At 40.5% G+C, this 21,230-nt stretch overlaps 1 protein-coding gene across 9 annotated transcripts in view; it reads left to right on the top strand.

The window, feature by feature from the left end:
* The window catches only part of LOC134336931 (membrane-associated phosphatidylinositol transfer protein 3-like), a 661,054-nt gene that overhangs the window by 235,351 nt on the left and 404,473 nt on the right, over positions 1 to 21,230 (top strand). For 3 of the 9 annotated variants that reach the window (XM_063031601.1, XM_063031602.1, XM_063031598.1), the window contains one exon: positions 14,917 to 15,012. In XM_063031601.1, coding sequence (XP_062887671.1) covers positions 14,952 to 15,012 — 61 coding nt within the window. In that variant the 5' untranslated portion in view covers positions 14,917 to 14,951. Of the gene's footprint in view, positions 1 to 6,639; positions 6,684 to 7,558; positions 7,705 to 14,916; positions 15,013 to 21,230 lie in introns of those variants that run through there. The other 6 variants (XM_063031605.1, XM_063031600.1, XM_063031604.1 and 3 more) reach the window with 4 other exon arrangements.

The raw sequence follows: 21,230 nt of genomic DNA, 5'->3' as shown, positions 1-21,230 counted from the left end.
ATTCTAAGTTCAAAGTAAATTTATTATCAAAGGACATATATGTCACCTTATCCCACCATGAGATTCATTGTTTCACAGTAAAACTGAAATGCAATAGGATCACTGAAAAATTACATGAAAGGAATGACTGACAATCAATGTGTAAAAGAAGACAAACTATTCAAATAAAAAATAAATAATACTGAGAACATAAATGAATAATAACAGCTTTATTTATAGAGCACTTTTCACACAGATGATGTAGTTCAAAGTGCTTGACAATGGGATAAAGTGCAAACATGAAAATCAAATTTAAAAAAAAATGAAAATAAAAGACAAAAAGACATTAGTTAAAAGTGAGATTAAATGAATAGGTTTTGAGCTGGCAATTAAAAGTGTCAACTGAGTCTGCATCCCTTATAGTTTTAGGTATTAAATTCCACAGTTGAGGAGTGTAGTTCAATTAAGCAGACCTGCCAATAATCTTTTGAGGGAGATTGTTTAAATTTAAGAGACCGGTGGAAGAAGGTCTGGGAGCTCTAGTAGGATTATAAAACAAAAACCATTCTGTGATGTACTCTGGTCCCAGACCACTAAGAGCTTTAAAAACAAGTAAGATAACTTTAAAATCAATTCTAATAGATACAGAAAGCACATGCAGAGTAGCTAGTACTGGTGTGATATGTTCCCTCATCCTGGTTTGGGTTAAAAGTCTAGCAGCAGCATTCTGAATGAGTTAAGTTTTGTCAATAGATTGCTTTGGAAGGCCAGTAAAAAGTGCAATGAAGTAATCTAGTCTATTCGACATAAAGGCATGAATTAGTTCTTCAGCATCATTATGTGACAGAAACCGACATACCTTTGTAGTATTTCTTTTAAGTGTGGAATGCTGTCCTGGTCACTTTCTTCATGTGGGACTTAAAATTTAAATCTGAATCACCCAGACTGGTTACTTCTGATTTTACAAGGGGAGCCATGCTCCCAAGTTTAGCAAGAAGTTTCTCTTTTGGTTTTGGCACCAAGCAAAGGTATTTCAGGTTTATTTTCATTTAGTTTTAGGGAATTATTGCTCATTCATTTGTTTATTGCAACCATACCAAAAGTCAGAGAAGCTAGGGTGTTATCATCGTGAGGCTCAACCAAGGTTTACAATTGTTGTCATCTACTTAACCGTGGAAATCAAGTTTAGCCCCCTAAGGGGAGCATGTATAAGAAGAAGACTAGGAGACCAAGACAGCTGCCCTGAGCAACACCAAAAGGCACATTGTATCTCTTAAAAAATTGGTCTCCAAGGCAGACAAAAATTTATCTCTACGATATATGAACAAAACCAATTTAGGGCACTCCCAGAGAAGCCAACCTAGTTTTCAAGATGATCTAGAGAATGTTGTGGTCAATTATGTTGAAGGTAGGATTTGGATCCCAAAGAATTAGTGTTGAGACTCTTGACATCTGTGCTGAGCCTAAGGTTGCAGACCATTTTAGTTACTGTGCTGTGGTTTGCTCTAAAATCTGACTGAAAATTTTCTAGAATGTTGTTCTCATTTGGAAAGTTGTTGAGTTGGTTTAAAATGACCTTCTGAAGAATCTTGCCCAGGAAGAGAAGATTTGATATAGGTCTGTAATTAGCTGGAACCTCACTATCAAGATTTGGCTTTTTGATTAGGCTTTTGACAGCCACAGTTATGAAGACATCTGGCAAAACTCCAGATTCAAGCCATTTGTTAATAACTTTCATAGCAGAATTGAAAACACTATTAAAAGAGTCCTTAAGAAGTTTGGTCGGGTCGGGGTCTAGACAGCAAGTAAACGGTTTACTCTTTGCTACAGTCTTATAGAGTTTTGAATCAGAGATATTTGTAAATTTTGACATGGTTGCATCATTTTAAGAGGTTGGATGTAGAGGTTACTAGTATCTGTAACTATACTCTCCCTAATGGAAGAAACTTTGTTGAAAAAAATATTGCGAATTCTTCACATTTTGTGGCAGATGCTTGAAGGAGGACATTATAGGTTGGGGCAGAGTTTAGCAGTCAGTCTATAGTTGAGAGTAATATTCTTGAATTGCCACTATCCTCTGTAATAATCTTGGACAATGGGCTCTTCTTTCAGTGTGTGTATAGCAGCGTTAAAGGAGCCCAGTTTTTCATTGAAAATATTAACAGTGGACTTCGAATCCAGTTTTCCTCCATTTTCTCTCAGCTACTTTTCATGATCTCTTTAGTTCACGGACAGAAATGTTGACATTTTATTAAGTGCTTTACTAAGTTGTCGAGTCCTTGAAAGTGAGTCTGTACATTGTGGAATCCATTTAGAGTAGAGGTGAATTAAGTTATCCTGGCTCAGGAGCCTGATGGTTGAAGGGTAATAACTGTTCCAGAACATGGTGGTGTGGGACCTAATGTTTCTGTACCTCCTTTCCAATGGCAGCAGCGAGAAGAGAGCATGTCCTGGATGGTGAGGGTCTTTGATGATGGATACTGCTTTCTTATGGCAGTGCTCCTTCTAGATGTCCTCAGTGGTGGGGAGAGCTCTGTCTGTGATGGACTGGGCTGTGTCCACCACTTGGTAGCACCAACTCCACTTCCCCAGGATCTTCATTTGAGGCTTCTCATTAGAGGACATGCCAATCTTCCCAGTCAAGGAACAGCCTCTAGCCACCTGTTCAGTGTTGAAAGCTCACAGATATCAATCCATTGTAAGTGGCCTAAACTTTGGGACAGTTGCATCCAGCATCCAAAGTAAATATTCTATTTTATGATCTGCTGGATATATACTTGTATCTTTTGCTTCTGAATGCATGACACAACTCTGGATATAATCACTTCTAAGTTAATTCCTATTAAGTACCATATCCTAATGCTTATAAGCAAAGGTCATTTTAAGACAAGGTAGACAAAATACATTTAACTGATTTTTTTCCTGAAGGTGATCCTACATTAAAAAGAATGGTTAGTTACTGGTTAAGCCAATGCAAAACCAATGCTAACCATTGATGGTACATCATACAAGGACTTAAATTTATGTGGTTCCTTTAATGTATTGGTTACAAAATGATCCTTATGGTAGAGTCACATAAAAAAAGTCTGACAGGAAGTTGCCTTGGAAGATTTTGGCCACAGAGGTTAGTTTATAGGAAATTCCAATACTGTACTGAGCACGATTAAAAACTCCTAATGAGGGGAGAAAGGAAATTAGAAACATAGAAATCTACAGCACATTACAGGCCCTTTGGCCCACAATGTTGTGTCAACCATGTAACCTACTCTACAAACTGTCTAGAATTTCCCTAGTGCATAGCCCTCTATTTTTCTAAGCTCCATGTACCTATCCAAGAGGCTCACCCTATAGTATCCGCCTCTACCAACGTTGCTGGTAATGCATTCCACGCACCCACCACTCTCCTTGTACCTACTTCCAAGCACCCTAAAACTATGCCCCCTCACATTAGCCATTTCAGCCTGGGAAAAAGCCTCTGGCTATCCACATTTTCAATGGCTCTCATCATTTTATACAACTTTATCAGGTCACCTCCGCCACTCCAAGGAGAAAAGGCCAAGTTCTCTCAACCTATTCTCATAAGGCGTGCTCCCCAATCCAGGCAACATCCTTGTAAATCTCCTCTGCACTCTCTCTATAGTATCCAGATCCTTCCTGTAATGAGGTGACCAGAAGTGAACACGGTACACTCCGTGAGGTCTAACTAAGGTCTTGTAAAGGTGTAACATTACTTCACAGCTCTTGAACTCAATCCCATGGTTGAAGACCCACACACTATACACCTTCTTAACAACTCTATCAACCTGTGCAGCAGCTTTGAGTGTCCTATGGACACGGACCCCAAGATCTCACTGATCCTCCACACTGCCAAATATCTTACCATTAATATTATATCCTGTCTTCAAATTTGTTCTACCGAAATGAACCACTTCACACTTATCTGGGTTGAACTCCATCTGCCACTTCTCAGCCCAGTTCTGCATCCTATCGATGTCGCAAATTGGCCAGAATTGGGCTGGAGGTGGAGGAGGTGAGTGAAAGAGTGGGACTGAAGCCTTGGAATGAATAGACGTAAGGCTGAGAATTTTTATTTATTTTTTAAAATTTTATTTGGAGATATAGCACAGTACAAGCTCTTCCAGCACAATGAGCCTGTGCTGCCTTATTACATTTATGTGACTGATTAACCTACTAACAGGTACATCTTTGGCGTGTGGGTGGAAACCAGAACACTCAGAGGAATCCCACATGCTCACGGGGAAAACGTACAGTCTCCTTTTGGACAATGGCGGTATTGAATCTGGACCGCTGGTACTGTAATGGTATTACTGCTAACCACTACACTACCCTAGAGCCCCTATCACTGTGCTCTTGCAGTACTAGAAGCGAGTGTACAGAAGGGAGCACGAAGATACCCCATTACATTTGGTAACAATTTTGTTAACTGTTTCCAATGACCGATAGGCTTGGTAGACAGAACTTATGCCATTGATCCTTTATTGTTTGTACACAGAGTGGAAATAAACATTTAATGTGCATACACGAAGAAATCTGCAGATGCTGGAAATTCAAGCAACACACATAAAAGTTGCTGGTGAACGCAGCAGGCCAGGCAGCATCTCTAGGAAGAGGTACAGTCGACGTTTCGGGCCGAGACCCTTCGTCAGGATTTAATGTGCATTTCTTTTTTGACTCTGAACTCCTTGTATTTTGAAATCTGTAACAGATTCCCAGTCAAGTCATGCTTGTTAACATCAGCTTCACTTGTCACACGTACCGTGAACCATGCAGTGAAATGTGTTGCTTTGCGTCAATGGCCAACCCAGTCCGAGATTTGCTGGGGTCAATCGGTAAGTGTTGCCATGCTTCAGGCGCCAACGTAGCGTGCCCGCGACTTACTAACCCAAACTCGTACGTCTTCGGGATGGGGGAGGAAACCAGAGCACCAGGAGGGAACCTGCGCAGTTTGGAGAGAATGTACAAACTGTTTACAGACAGGGGCAGGAGTTGAACCCCGATCTAATGACTGGTGTTTTAAAGCGTTATGCTGACCGCTCCCCTGTGTTGGATCTGAGCATAAGCAGCAGCAGTTTTCTCTCTGTGTTGAGCCGTGGAGTGACATGGATTTTCTAATTGGCCGTGTGGGTGGGTTAGTGGTTGCTTCACATGTTCCAGGAACTCACCTCCTCTGGACTGAGTTATAAAGAAAGGCTGGATGAAGTTAGAATTTTATTCCTTGGAGCATGGGAGACTGAGGGATGATTTTTATAGATGTTTATAAAATCAAGAGGGGCATAGATAGGGTGAATGCACAGTCTTTCATCAGCATCGGAGAATGAAGAACTGGAGAGCATGGATTAAAGATGGAGGTGTGTAGGCTTTAATAAGGTCCTGAGAGCAATGTTTTTTTAAAAAGCACAGGATGGTAAGTAAATGGAATGAGCCACCAGAGGAAGCGGTTGAAGCAGATAAAACAACCAATTTTAAATGACAAAGAAGAGAAAATCTGCAGATACTGGAAATGAAAGCAACACACTCAAAATGCTGGAGGAACTCAGTAAGCCAGGCAGCATCTATGGGAAAAAAAGTACAGTCGATGTTTGGGTCCGAGACCCTTCGGTCCTTAAATGACTGTTGGACATATAGATAGATGGTAATGGTTTAGAATAGGAGCTTCCAACGTTTTTTTATGCCCTGGACCCCTACCATTAGAGGGGCCCATGGACCCTAGGCTGGGAATCCCTGATTTAGATGTGGACCAAACACTGGCAAATGGAACTAGCTTACTTAGGTTTTTTTCTGGCTGGCTTGCTTGCTTTATTTATCTATCTATCTATCTATCGTAATTCTGAATCTCCCACTGGCCTGCTGTTGCAAAATAACAAATTTCGCATCATAAAAGTCGGAGATAATAAATCTGATTCTGACGTCTTGGTTGGCACCGAAGAGTTGGGCCGAAGGGCCCACTTCTCTGCTCTCTGACTCTGGATCTTGTGCTCTGGTCTGACATTCCAGAGCGGGTGATGGAATGAAATGGCCAGGTCAAAACAGGACATAATTCACTAAAATCCTTTGGCGATCTCGGTGGCTCCCGTTCGTTAAAACTGCCAATGTTTGTTTGGAAAACTCTTCGCAGAAACTTGCAGAATGCGATTAGCCTAAAAGGGGTTCATTCTTCAGTAAAACTAAAGTAAAATACAGGCAATTTAGAATTTTTTTCTTCACCGTATGTGGAAACGCTTACGAATCCTGAACCGTATCTACGTCCCTTCGGTTTAAGCGAGGAGGAGTTCCCGCGCGATCCTGTCTGCTGCTGGGAACAGTGATAGAGCCACCGTTGATTTGCGACCTGGAGTTGCAGGACTTGTGCCTTGTACGGGAGTGTATGCACTGTTGGTATTTAGGCTGAGAAGTGCTGGAAGCTCTCTGAGTGAATCTCCAAGCCAGTGCCCCTAAAAATGCCTTCATAACATAATTTAACATGACTGTCAAATCGATCAGTTGGGTCCTTGTGTGTCCTTGGTCGGCTTTTATATTCCACTAAGAGCAGAATTTCCAGCCCAGCCATGAAAAAAATGCAAATATTCAATGCGAGGCTTACTTTCTGTGTGTGTGTGTGTGTGTGTGGGCGGGGGGGGGGGAGGTGGTTAGTGGTGGTGGCGACGAGGACACAGGCTAGAGTGAGGATGTGGTTGTCTACCCAGGTACACTCTTATTTCTGAGAGTTTGTGATTACTATTCTCACAAAGCAATCTAATTGTTCTAAATATATCTCATCTTTATCATCATCTCTTTCATAAAGACATAGGAAAATGTGAATATTGCCAGATACTGAGAGAAAAAAACGAGTTGATAACTCTTAAGAAAGCAGGGGAATGATGTTATTTAAAACCTGGTTAATTTTCTGGGATCGTTAGGCGATGTGAAATGAATTTAATATTTTTCTGGATATGGCTTAACAATTCCAGCACCCCTCCCTCCACTACAGACACACTCATTGTTATGCTCCTTTTATTTTCCAAAAAATCAGCAACTTTCCGTCACCCCACACTCTCACATTGCAGTGACCTTGAAAGCGACATTCATTATTATTATAATACTTTATCTTTGTAACAGTAATTAATCACCAGCCGAGCTCCAGAGGGTTCTTTTGCCAAGATTTGTCTGTGTTCGCTGCAGAATCTGGTGTTTACTTCACCGGGAAGAAAGCGGAGATCTGCTTATTTACTTCAGCCGGCTGACCTTTTGAAACAGCGTAAAGAAAGGCTTTTCTGCCATCGTGAAAGTGGCCCTGCACCCAGCGCAAAATAGACCCATGTGGTCCGCTGACTGAGGACTTGCCCATCTTAAAATCTCGGTGCCTCACTGAACCGTCCAGCGTGAGGAACTGAGCTTGCTGTTTTAGAACTGATTGGCTGCTGTCACGCTAGACAAACCCAGGGGTTTCGTTTCTAACTCTGCTTCCTGCTCTCCCTGTCCTTGGTTTGGAGAAGGGATGCTGATTCTTGCTGTGTGCCAGCAACATATTTGGTTGTCGTCCCCTACCCCCACCCCCCACTACTATTAAGGCAGTGTGCACAAAAAAAACAGGGTGAGCTTCATGCTTTCTGTGTCTCCTTTTCTGTGCGTGCTCACTGAGCTGGTATTTATATTCTGTGCTCCTGCACTCGAATGTCTAAATATTTGGATACAAGGAGACAAAAGATATTATTGTGTTACTGAAAGGTAAGTTTAATGGACAAGATTATGAAAATAATATTATAAATGTTAAGCTAGACAACATAACATCTTACAGTGCTGGGGTCTTCATAGGAATGTGTGTTGAATTTAATGTGAAGCTCTGAAGGAAGAAGATAACTGTTCTGCATTGCTGTAAGTAACCATATTCAATTATTATTTTTATTTGTAAAATTGTAATGCTCACATGGATCAAAATACTTGACCCACTCACACAAATCAAGATATTTGACCTCCTGTGCATCTGGAATAGACTGGACAGATCAGATTTAATCTAGATTTATTGCACAGCAGTTACTGTGTCAAGCATATTGTGTCTACTTTATGGAAGTCTACAGAGAGGTGTGGTTTGAAATTATAGAGGGAAATTTTACTCAGTTGCAAGGTCTGTACTGTCTATGCTGAGTTATGAATTAAGACGGGTAGGAGTAAGTAGAGCAAGTTGCTTGTTTTCTGTTAACTATATAAATGTTGCAGCTTCCAGATTTGGCTTCAGCTATTCCCTATCTCTTTGTAGCTTGGATTTTCATGAACTGGCAGTTCTAGGTTGACGATTTATCTGGAGTAAAATAAAGTTTCTGCTTGGCTTTCATGATGTTGGCAGTATTTCCATGGAAGTTTAATGTCTTAAGATTACAATCGAAACATCAGCTGCGTGAGACAAGAGTATTTGCACTCTGCTTTATGTTTTTTATACAATTGATTACAAACTGCTTGATATTTTACAAATCAGGTATATGGTTAGTTTGCAAAGGTCACACATTTTGAAGGTTTAATCAAATGTGTTCCGATTATATATTTTCTAATTGTGTTTTTTAAAAGCTATGTATATTAAGATGCAGTGCAAAGATATTATTGGCCTGATTGTTATTGTAGAACTATTCAATTAAACAGTCAAAAATGTATTCTTATTAATGCATTTTATATGGCGCTCTTAGTTAAAATAAACCTATTACAGAACTTTAATAAAATGAAATGTTAAAAACATTTCTGTTATAAATACTAGCAATGAATATTAAATTCTCACCCTGAATACCTACAAACGTTACATTTACCAAATGAGAGACTTCTTATAAGTGACGCACTTACACTTGCCTCATTGACAAAGGAGAGCTGAAAATTTATTCCATCTGAGAAATTAACTGTTTCTGATTCATATCGCAGACACTCCATTATTTTATTATGTTTTGGATGAAGTAATGATGGCTGGCAATGCTGGGAACTTCTCCTTGTGAATAGTGTTTCCTGTTTATATTAATTGGAAGCACCATTAATTACGTTAAGAATATGAGAGCCCTGGAATAGATGTAACCTTGTGGTTCTTCCAATATGAAACAGGAATTCTTCATTGTAGATCTGTAGAGCATTAAACAGTCAGGTACCGAAAGCAGTTTGGTATACTGAATGCTGTTTAATTGCTGAAATGCTAATTGATAGGACCAGACAGCTTGAGTACAATCCTGATCTAATGAAAGCAGGAATGCATTAAAAGCTACACAAAACGTAGTTTCAAAAGGTAAACATTTCTTGCCAGCAAATCACTGGAATTAAGCTGATTTAGCTGATTCAAGATTGATGCTTCAAGATTACTATAGATTTTATAAAAAAGTAAGGGCGTATGGTTGAAGAACGAAGAAGCTATAAAATATTTTGCAAAGCGATGGTGATGCCACAATTGCGTACTGAGTAAGTACTGCAGGTAGAAAGTCTGTTAAATTGGAATAACCTTCATTCAACAGGCTGTTGCAATAATGAGAATAAGGAGTCTAAGGCAATGCTTGATCTTGGAGAGTCATTTCCGGATGAGCTTTGGTAAAGGCATATAACCCATTAAGCACAAATTTTTTGTCTCCCAAAAACTGCTGGTAGTTGGCTGTGAAGAGGGCTGGTGAGGATTTCGGGGCAGGTTAGTCCTTGATACTTGACCATTCAATGAAGGCAAATAGCTCTTTTAAGAAAGAAGATTCTCCAGTACTGTTAGATTCCCTCATTTGCATTTTGAAGGTGCATTAATGCCTGTTTTGATAGTTTCTTATATCAGGAGGGATGACACTTTCAGGGTGAACAGCTAAAACTCTCTGATCAAGGCAACAACTTTGAGAACCTCCTCTGTACTTTTTCTAGAGCCTTCACTTCCTTCATGTCGTGTGGTGGCTAGAATTGCAGACGATGCTTCGATAACGGACAAACCAATGTTTTATACAGCTGTGACTTCCTGACTTTTGTACGCAATGCTCTGACCATACGCCTTTCCCAATATTTCCATTTGTGTTGGCATTTCAGGGAGTTATGGACTTGCACCCAAAGATCCCATTCCATCAATACTTTAATGATCCTGCTAATTACTGCATAATTTCCACTTGTATTTGACTTGCCAAAATGCTAAACTGCGCACTAGTCCAGATTAAACTCCATTGATTATTTCTCTGTCCAAATGGTCTCGATGCTGTTATATCCTTTGACACCCTTCCTCAATGTGCACAACTCTGCCAATTTTTCTGTGATTTGCATGCTTACTAATCGGTATGTTTTAATCAAAATCAATATTTATGTATCACAAGCAAGAGAGATTCAGTTCTGAATCTTCTTGAGTACCACTTGTCACAGGCCAGTAAAAGTAGAAGTGGACTGTGAGGCAAAGTCCACTTACCCTCAACATCATAACCAGGACCAGGAAATATACACCAGTGGCCACTTTGTTAGCTAATTATGTATATAATTATTTATCATATGCTGTAGGTTTAATGTGTTGTGCACTCAGGGATGCCCTTCTGCACACCACTGCTGTAACATCCATCAAAGTTGCTGGTGAACGCAGCAGGCCAGGCAGCATCTCTAGGAGGAGGTACAGTTGACGTTTCGAAGGGTCTTGGCCCGAAATGTCAACTGTACCTCCTCCTAGAGATGCTGCCTGGCCTGCTGCGTTCACCAGCAACTTTGATGTGTGTTGCTTGAATTTCCAGCATCTGCAGAATTCCTCGTGACTGCTGTAACTTGTTGTTTTCATTACTGTTGCCTTCCTGGAAGCTCAAAACAGTCTGGTCATTCTCATCTGACCTCTGTCATTAACGAGACATTTTCGCACATAGAACTACTGCTCACTAGATTCTTTTGTTTGTTTTTTTTTGCAGCATTCTTTGTAAACTCTAGAGACTGCTGTGCATGTAAATTCCACGATATCAGCAATTTCTGAAATACTCAAACCACCCTGTCTGGCAACAATCATTCCACGGTCAAAGTCACTTAGATAACACTTCTTTCCCATTCTGATGTTTGGTCTGAACAACAACTGAACCTCTTGACCATGTCTGCTTGCTTTTATGGATTGTGTTGCTGCCACGTGATTGGCTGATTAGATATTTGTATTAACATGCAGGTGTAGCTAATAAAGTGGCCACTGTGTGTAAATGAAAATGGACAGAAGCCACTTGAGCTTTGTTGATCTCCCAAGCTCAAGTGTAGCTCATACTTTCAGGAAAAAATCGTGGCATAAAATATCATGGAAACTTCTGAGCAGGGGCATTAACACTTTAGATTTGTATTTTGTCATATACACCAGAGTATATTAAAATGACTGGTTCATGTGAAGCTCATAGATTATATGGTATACACTGTAAAAATAAATACAAATATTAGAACAAGTACTGCAATAAGTACAAAACAGTAGATTGGTGCAATGACTGTAGTGCTGGATTTGGTTACATGTGGATATGATTGCCTTATTTAGGTGAGCAGAATGTCTGATGTTTACACAGGGGTTGGTCTTCTGCCTTGAGAGGAAAAGATTCTAGGATTGCATCCTGTTCTTGATGCACACTGGAGTGATCTGTATCACATTCAGTGCCAAGGGAGCTGGAGATGCTCAGATGGAATTATATGCCTCCATTTACATGTCTTCACCTGATGGTCTAGTTGTGTTTAGAACTGTATAAAGTATGCTTTTCTTTGGGGAAAAATGTATAGTTCAACTTGCTTTGCAAGACTCTTCGATAGGAGCATGGATGATCGAAAAATCAACAGCTGTGTAGTAGGGGATGGCTCGTTGATCTCAGGGAAGGCTTAAAGGTCAGCACAAGATCATGAGCTGAAGGGTCTACATTGTGCTGATGTTCTATATTATAAGGCTGAGAGTCTCACTTGCCCCGTGAGCCCTTTGGGTGTGGGGGGGGGGGAAATTACCCGCCCCAAAGGACATGCACCATCCAAAAGTATAGAACTTCTCAGCCTGAAGCACTGTCTCTTATATAATAAGCAACACACCTAAGACGCAGAACAAAATGGCAGAGATGACCTTCCCTTGCATTCTCTTACTTGCAGCCACATCACCAGCACATAGCACTATATAATCAGCATTCATAAGGAAACCAAACTTTTTACCAGAAAAAGCATGATTAGAACAAAATTATCGTCTCTTTTAGTGCAAAGTGGTCAAAGGTCCATTGAGTTGCTAAACTCCAGTGAGTAGGGTTGTGCCGATGTGCTTAAGAACTGAATGGATTGAAGATCATCGGGACTTTGGATATTCATTTCTGAACAACTTGATGCAAGGGTAAAAAGCAAAGGGGAGGGTGGATTGTGAATAAACTATGACTAGTCTCGCTCTTATTTGTAATAGCTGAAATGAAGTCCCAACCAGTGTGAAGGACTTTACCGTTACCTCTTCCCTAAAACTTTTGACATTGATACGATGAACCCACAGCAAGAGACAGAGTAATGCTATTATCAGGGTCTTTGATTTTTTTCATGGTACTGTACTTGGTGCTCAATTTATTTAATTAACATTAAACAGTGGTGAGTAATGATTTTGGATTGTTTGTGTTCTCGTACTTGTTTAATCAGGCGTAATCATTCCATAGTTCAGAAAGATAAAGGAATGGGTTGGATTCAATAAAGCAGGCTCTATCATACATCTTGCAAATGGACCATTCATTCATGAGGGCTGATTGGCCAGTATTGCCTGCCGATACTTCAGTGCAGTTAATGGCTTCCTACTGCCATGGGCTAGAGGAGAAACAGTGGAATGATTGCTGCAGCTATCCAAAATGACCTGGTTGGTTCACAGGATTTTCTGACTCCTTATCTGGAGCTCTGAATAAAAGATGTGCAGCTCTCAATTAATGACTTCCTCTGATAGGACCATGAAATTATCACCCTACGTGTGGCACTGTATACCAAACTGTCTTCACTCTGAGCTGCAGAGCTAGTGACCTTGTAATTCAAAATTGGAGCTTTAGGGGCATTGAACTTGTGACCTGTCAGTGTGTCACTAGCGAACTCAAGTGCAGGAATGGCAGAAATCTCATAATTTAAACAAAACACAGGTTTATTACAGAAATTAACCAGCAAAACTAACAAGAGCTCCGGCAAACTATCCAGAATCTTGAAGAACTCGGGTCAGAGTTTCACCAGATGAGGATTTTCAATGACCGAACAAAGGGGGTTTGGCAAGCCCACACCCTCCGAAATATATCCTGGAGCACGTAGGAACTCAGGACCAATTAGAGAGCCCTGGTGTCCACACCAAGCAATAATCCCAAAGATAACAGCGACAATGCAAAACATTCAATTGCCCCAAATTGAATAAAAGTGATAAATACAACGAGAGTTTAATAATCCCAATGAGCCACCAGCGACAAAGTGAAAACCCAGAGCTAGTCCAAAGACAAGCAACTTGACATAAAAGATAAACAATCCAAGAGACACTGCATACCTACTGAGAAAGTACAATCCACATACTAACTGGGGGAGAAAAATCGTTTCTTGTTTTGAAAAAAAAGAAACCCTTGGTTGTGACTAGGTCTAACACCAAACAAGGATTTTGATTTTGTCACTAACTTTTGGCAGCGCAGCTTAATGCAGCAGACTATTTTTGTCTGAGGAGGAACTTGAATGGATTAATCGGGAAGCTAAAGATGACTGCTTTGAAGAGAAGATATAAATGTTTAGACTGGTCCACAAATGGTCTGTCATGGATGAGCCTTTGAGTAGAAGAAGAAAAATCAGTGGATGGGGCAGGGGAAGGAGATTTGCTTCCAGTAATCTTTGAACTTAATGCCTCGTGCACCATCTGTGCCTGAATGAGCAGGAGGGTACCCATTAGCTTCTGGTAAAGGTTGCCATGACTCACCTACGGGTATAACAGCAGCTTGCCAGTGATTCTCCCTCTAATCATCAGTGCAGTTCTGTGATCCATGCTATATTAATCTTGGGCAGCAAATAAAGGTTAACTCAGGTGAAAAATAAAATGAGAATAATTTTATAACACACCAGGTTCCCCTCAATAAGCACAAGCTGTGAAAGCAAAGACAGGGCAGAGAGCAGCGGGTGCACAGAACTGCACAGTAATTATGGTATCTATAAATAACACAACAAAACATATTCAGTATGACTTCTTTAAAAACTTCAATGGACTCCAGTTGCCCATCCTTTTAATTTTTGTTCTGAATGTTAATCTTCCTTTATCAAGCCAATTTATTCCTTGGGGTGTTGACTCTCTGTTAGGTAACAGTTCTATCATTCAATCAGCTTTCCTTACCATAATTCCTCATGCAAAATCAGTGTTGATGGGGTGTTGAAATGTAGGAATTTCACAGCCACAGTTGCCATTGGCCACACCGGGCATTCCCAACCTTTTTTATGCCATGGACCAATACCAATAAGTAGGGGGTCAATGGACGCCAGCTTGAGAACCCCTGGAAAACACAGAGCCCTCTTCCAGTTAAAGGAGATAGATAAATTAGAACTTTATACCATCTTCAGTTTTTTTTGGGTGACCCGAAATAGCATTACTATGTTACCAGCTAGAAACTCCTCTTCACCCAAGTGGGTGAACTGTGTCTGATCTGTATGAGTCAGCAGATTTCCACTTAATAAAATGGGGCGATGGGAGAGTTCATCTGTGGATCTTGAAGCTCTTTCGTGTAGAGGAGCAAGCAGGAGTGTGAGAAAAGAATGCTTATGTATGGCTCTATTAGGGAAGAGGGCAATAGAAAAAAAAACAGACCATCAAGGTTGTTATAAATTGTGAAGCTTTCTCAAGGCCATCCACAGCATATGACATAATAAGTATTTCAGCTCTGCCTTTCTCAAAGTGACATTCAATGGTGGGAACCTATTAATTTTGCAGATACACTGGAGTGTTAACTCAAATGCAACAGTAGGGCTAATTTCCTCTGACTGGTCTTTCTCTTCCTATTGCAGCTGCTTCTTGCCGATATACTCACTCACAGTGGCGGATGCAGAATATTGTGCATGACTCTGGCGACAGCTCAGAGGATGAATTCTTCGATGCACGAGGTTTGTGGTTGTGCTACTTGTTCTGAAGAAGTCAGTGATGACTGTAATCAGTTGAGCAACTCGTGGTGAAGAGCCCAGGTGAAAGAGCAGACTGAGTGATCGAGATACTGAATTTCCCGTGTACCATAATAAGACCTGACTTTAATAACATCCATTTAGTAATAAAAAAATCCACAAACATCTTGCATCAAAAATCTTACACAATTAATTAAACTGATGCTGACTAATAAGTCAGCTTGTATTTTAAATTTCAAATTCTTGTGATACATATTCAGACTTGCCTGCTAATGGCTAATCTGCTGGTTAAAGTGTGAGACCATTGCTTCAGTACATCCGTAGTCTGGTCTTCCCAATTTCATGAGATAGTTAAGTCCAGAGATGTTCATTATTATCTCTGATAAAGTATCTGGAATGGTATAATATTCTAGTGGAAAACAGTGTCCCCAGATGATATTGTTTGTGAATTTTTAATTTTTATTTTTTATTTAGAGATACGTTGGGCCTCCTGCGCCAATGAGCCCAGACTGCCCAGTTACACCCATGTAACCAATAACCTACTAATCCGTACATCTTTGGAAAGTGGGAGCAAACCAAGGCATCCAGAGGAAATCCACGTGGTCATGGGGAGAACATACAGACTCCTCAGAGACTGTGGCAGAAATTGAAGCCTGGTTGGTGGTGCGGTACCGCTCACTGGAATTGAACCCCCATCGATGATGGCTGGTGTTGTAAAGCTATCCACTTACCACTGTGTTACCGTGCCACACCAAATGCTCCATTTCAACTCTTTAAGAAACAATTACAGGGAAAGGAGGAAATTAAGCATACTTAGAAAGTGTAGTCCATGAAAATGAAGACGGCAAATAGCAAATACACATTGTAATTTTCAAATTCTCTGTTTCGTATGGTGGTCACCCTTCATTATGCTGAGTTACTGTTATTAGTATTGTCTTGCCTACTGTAAGCTATGGAGAGAAAGTTTAGTATACACTGTCATGACATTATCCCTAGAAATTATATTTTGAGTGGATGATTGCTTTATATATTTAGGTAGCATACTTGTATGAGCAGTGCTGGATTAGCTCTCTGTTTTTGCATAGCTATTCAATTGTTCACTGAACTCAGTTTGTATTCCAGTACTCTTACTTACAGTCTTCCTAAATGTTGCCTGACCATTGTACGCAGCTCTTATTTTCAAGACTAATCTCTCTCCCTTTCTTAGGCTCCAGCTTTTCCAGAGGGATGGGGTTGGCGGGGGTGCTGAGAAGGAAAGCTTTGTGTATTCTTTGTGGAATTAGTTTTCCTTCCATTTCAGAATCAGAATCAGTTTAATATCACAGGCATATATCGTGAAATTTGTTAACTTTGTTCCAGCAGTAAAATGCGGTACATAATAATAGAAAAAAATTGTGAATTACAGAAAGTATGTGCCTAGTAAATAGTTAAATTAAGTAAGTAGTGCAAACCAAAAGTAATGAGGTCGTGTTCATGAGTTAAGTGGCATTCAGAAATCAGCTGGTAGAGGGGAAGAAGCAGTTAGTGCCCCTGATGGAGCTGACTAAGGTTACAACTGTCGGCACCTTACTTCAATCTGAGCAGTAGTGCCCCCCACCCCACCCAGAGGGTGACGCAGCCAGTTAGATTGTTCTCCACGGTACATCTGTAGAATTTTGTGGGTGTTTGATATAAGTTCAATTTAAAATTTCCAAAACTAATACTGGGCATAAGCTGGTGTCAGTTATTGTTACTGTGAATCTCAGATCAGTATACTGTATGTTGTATCTGTGTTATATTTATTAAGGTATCCAACAAAATGTAATAGGATGCCAACAATTCACTTGTGAGACATATCCAAATCCAGCAGATCAAGTAAATATTAATTGTTAGGAATGTAATACAAGAAAATTAATCCTTATTAAGTGAATATTTATAGCCTGCAGAATTCCCACTGTTGCCAGACCATCTTCACTGCTTGCATTCTTATGTAGTCTAATCCTGCCCTTGAAATGTTTAAATACCAAGAATGGCTTTGAGGTGCAACAGACCTTCACATTGTGCCCTGTATCAATTATTGGTGTTGGCAAGTTTGTGAGGGAAATGTCTCTGTGTGACTATTTCTGATGTCAGTGTAGTTGGAGCAAGAATCGAGATAGGCAGTCTGATGTCAGATAGTCCTCGCGATGGGATGTTTTGATTTTACACACTCCTGCATTACATGTTTTAGCTGAGATCCAATCAATTTTATTTCCCCGTGAATATTTCTGAACAAATCATTTCTGCTTAAACCGTGACTCTGTTTCTGTGTTGGACTTGTGCTGTTTGTACTTGTAAGTAGTTGGAAATGATCATATTATTAAAACAAGATTAATGGCAAGAGAATATTTTACTTTGGTATTCTGGAATCTTTGTGCTCCATCAAATAATCTTAATTGGTACATTATTAAATGGAAAAAAAGATGAAATGACAGTACTATGGCAAAATTTCCTGAATCAATGATAATGGATGTACAAGTTTACATCCTGTAGAGAAATTAAAATTTGGTTAATTAGGCAACCTTGTGCTTTTGGCCAAGAAATATAAAATGTAAGGGAAGATGTTGAGTAGAATTAAGGAACAGAAGGTCTTCATATTCCTGAAGGTCACTGAACAGGTTAAAATGTGGACAGAAATCTATAGGGATGCTTCTTTCATTAGCCAAGATATCAGATTATACAACAAATTCAGGGAAATTATTCTCGACATATTAGACTACCACATAAGCACTGTATACAGTTCTGATGATATTCAACTGATATAGATTATCAAAAGATAGTAAATGCTTTTTTTAACTCTAATTTTATTTTACGTGTCTTTCCTGTGTATATCAATGGGGATGCATGATGTACACAATATATAACTGAGGTGAAGTTTAGTGAGTCAATAGAGCACACAGGGCGAGTCCAATTGAGCCCAGCGGTAGAGTAACACAAACAAAATGCTGGAGGAACTCGTGTTAGTGTGTTGTTGAATGCTGGTGGTTGTTGTTGGGTTGTTGATTCTGCTGCAGGCAGGGAAATGTAATTTAAACGTAACTTACTCTGGCAAGGTCATGGATATTCCTTGCTGAATCCATGTGGTCCACTCTCATTTTCTCAGCAAGGATATACCTTTTAGAACCATGATCGAGACTCCCAGATGATCCGATCTCCCTCTTGGTATCTGATGTCCACGCTGCAGTCATCAAAAGTGCAGAACAGGAGAAACACATGAGCAGTGGTTATGAAGCATGAACGGTTCATCGACAAGTGTGAAACATGCACTATTCCTGCGTTTTCTTACCCTAAGCTGAATTTTCTCATTGCTATTATTGCAGAGGAGGATTTTCACATACTTTCTCATTCCATTAGAGTACAGTATCTGTAAGTAGAATTTACACAACCCTATTCCCATTTAATAAACAACATTTCCTTTAGTTATGACCCATTACATCTTTCAAAGGTATTAACAGTACACGTATTGAGGAGGTATAGGAGCTTGAGAACTCACACTCAATATTTTAAAAGCAACTTCTTTTCCTTCATCTTCAGATTTCTGAAAGGTTAATGAAGCCATGAACACCATTTTGCACTAGTTATTTGTTTTTTATATTTCTTACTGTAACCTACTGTATAATAATTTTTAAAATGTATACATGGTGTTGTCACAAAACAACAAATTTCACAACATATGTCTGTGATAGTAAACCTGATTCTGATTAAAAAGCAGTCGACAGGAGGAACTCTGGATCAAGTGGCATCTGTGGGAGAGAAGGAATTGCTAACATTTTTTGTCGAAACCCTGCATTGTGATGAGATTACCAGTTTAAAGAGAGTAAGAGGCACTCCCTTTTTCCTGATTATATTGTCCATCTCACCCCCACCAGTCTCAGTCCTGTTGCGGGATTTTGGCCGAAAACATTAAATATTATTTTGCTCTTGCAAATGCTGGTTGAGCCACTGAGGTCCTCTTTTAGATATTTTTGTTGCTCCATATTCCAGCATCTTGTCTCCAGCCGGCTAATGGTTTCACCACAGGTTTGCGTACTTGGGTAGATTCTCTCATGGGTCTAACCTCTTCACTGTAGAACATGTTGGAATACCTGAGGTGCATGGAGTCACCCCTCGGAGGCTCTCAGTACTCTGCACTCTGAGTAGGTATTGCTGCAGATGACTGCTATTCTGTTATCACTGGTGCTGGTGAGCAGTCTGGTGATGGTACTCTTGTTGGGGATGCAGCTGCAGACAGTGACACGCATTCTGACTCATTAACGTGATTGGTCTCACGCAGCTCTTGCTGGAACGGTGTGACCCACGTGCACACCATTTTGTTGGAAATATTGGCAATTGCTCAGCATGCGACTGCAAGAAGGAAGTTGTGGACACAGTTCAGCACATCACAGGACCCAACTTCTCCTCCATGGACTCTGCCTACACTTGTTGCTGCCTCAGTCGGGCAGCCAGCATAATCGAAGACCCCACGCATCCCGAACAATCTCTCTTCTCCCCTCTCCCAATGGGCGGGTGATTCAAGTCAGAAAGCATGCACCACCAAGCTCAAGGGCAGCTTTCATCCCACTGTGGTCGGACTCTTGAACAGACCTTTTGTATAATAAGATGGATGCCAGGCCTCACAATCTACCTTATTATGATCATGCACTTTATCGTTTACCTGCACTGCACTCTCTCGGTGGATTTTATTCTGCATTGTTATTATTTTATCTTATTCTAGCTCAATGCACAGTGTAATGATTTAATCTATATAAACAGTATACAAGACAAACTTTTCACTGTATCTTGCTACATGTGACAAAAATAAGTCAATACCAATACCAAATCTAAAGGAGCAACTGAAAAAGCTGGCTGTGTACATACATCTGTTGATGCTTCTGGGCACATCTTCAGTGATGTTCCTGGAATCATCGGGTGTTTCGGGTCTTTCAACATCATACAACCTCCTCCAGGTGACCCAGCCGGGGCTGATCAGACCCCAGCTTGTGTCCAGATGGCTAGCTACTTATGACTCCATGGCTCCCCTCTTTTGAGCCACAGCCATCTTGAGGCCCTCTGTGCCATATCGGTGGTACTGCGGATGGCTGTCCTCTTCCTCTCTCCCTCGATGAGCTAAGGAATGGGCTGCAAATCCCTTACAACCAACCTCCACTTGGAGACACCTCGCTCTCCATCCAGCCTGCTCACAGTTGCTGATTTGTGGATAGAGAAAAACAATTTGTGTTGCAGGTTAATGACCTTGCATTGGCTCTGATGTGTCCTCCAAATCTATTTTCACTTGCCTTAGCCAGTTCTTGCCCATTAAGATTGATCCATTTATGTTTTGCTACTGCAATATAGTAAATGCCATCATCACCCCAAGGATGCTGATTTTCTTGCTGGTGGGAAAATTCCTCCTGAGAGACATTTATGATTTTCCTCAGTGGTATTTACTGTAGGTTATGCCACCGGTATTTAGGGCAGCAATGAAGATCCTCCATCTCTGGTGGCGTTCATGGCTTCCTTCATTGTGCCAGTAGCTTCCTCTCGGTTTCACTCCTGTCAGCCTTGCAAGTCCCGGGTGGAGACTCAGGAATACTGTCACACTCAGATGTAAAAGGGTTCTTCATTTCTGTTTCAGTAACAGTTTTGTTTTACCAGTCAGAGTTGTTAACGCTGAGTTGAACCCCCAAACTTGGAGGACCAGTGGACCACCCTTCGTCTGGTCTTTACCCTTTGACCTGTTTGGCTTGGGTGACCCAACTAAGAGCTAAAGCATAAAGCCCTTGACTCCAACCAGCATGGCTCTCCGGCTCATTGAGGCATGCAAGCCTCCAAGCCCTATGACAAGTTTGTTGTCTTCTTAAGGTTTCCTTAGTGGCATATCACGGAAATTCTGTAATTAAGTATCTTAGTTTATTATAGAGCAGACTGCTGCAGTGCTAGAAACCTAGATTAATGTATTATTGATCAGGATCTGTCTTTCTTAAATTTTGGATGAAGATGGATTTCATTTTGCTCACTTAACAGCACAGACGATATACAAAACAGGTCCATATCATTCTCAACAACTTCACTACAATAACATTTACTGTAATCATCTAACCCCACCTTCAATTTGGGTTGCGACCAGCAAGTTGCTGCAATTATGACCCATGCATTGGCACCAGATGGCTATTTTGCCTTTGTACCATGGCTCTGGCAGTTTGCCA

The sequence above is a fragment of the Mobula hypostoma genome, chromosome 23, assembly GCF_963921235.1.
Source record: "Mobula hypostoma chromosome 23, sMobHyp1.1, whole genome shotgun sequence".
In the NCBI taxonomy this organism is placed as follows: Eukaryota; Metazoa; Chordata; class Chondrichthyes; order Myliobatiformes; family Myliobatidae; genus Mobula; species Mobula hypostoma.
This window is presented reverse-complemented; position numbering and strand designations above follow the sequence as displayed.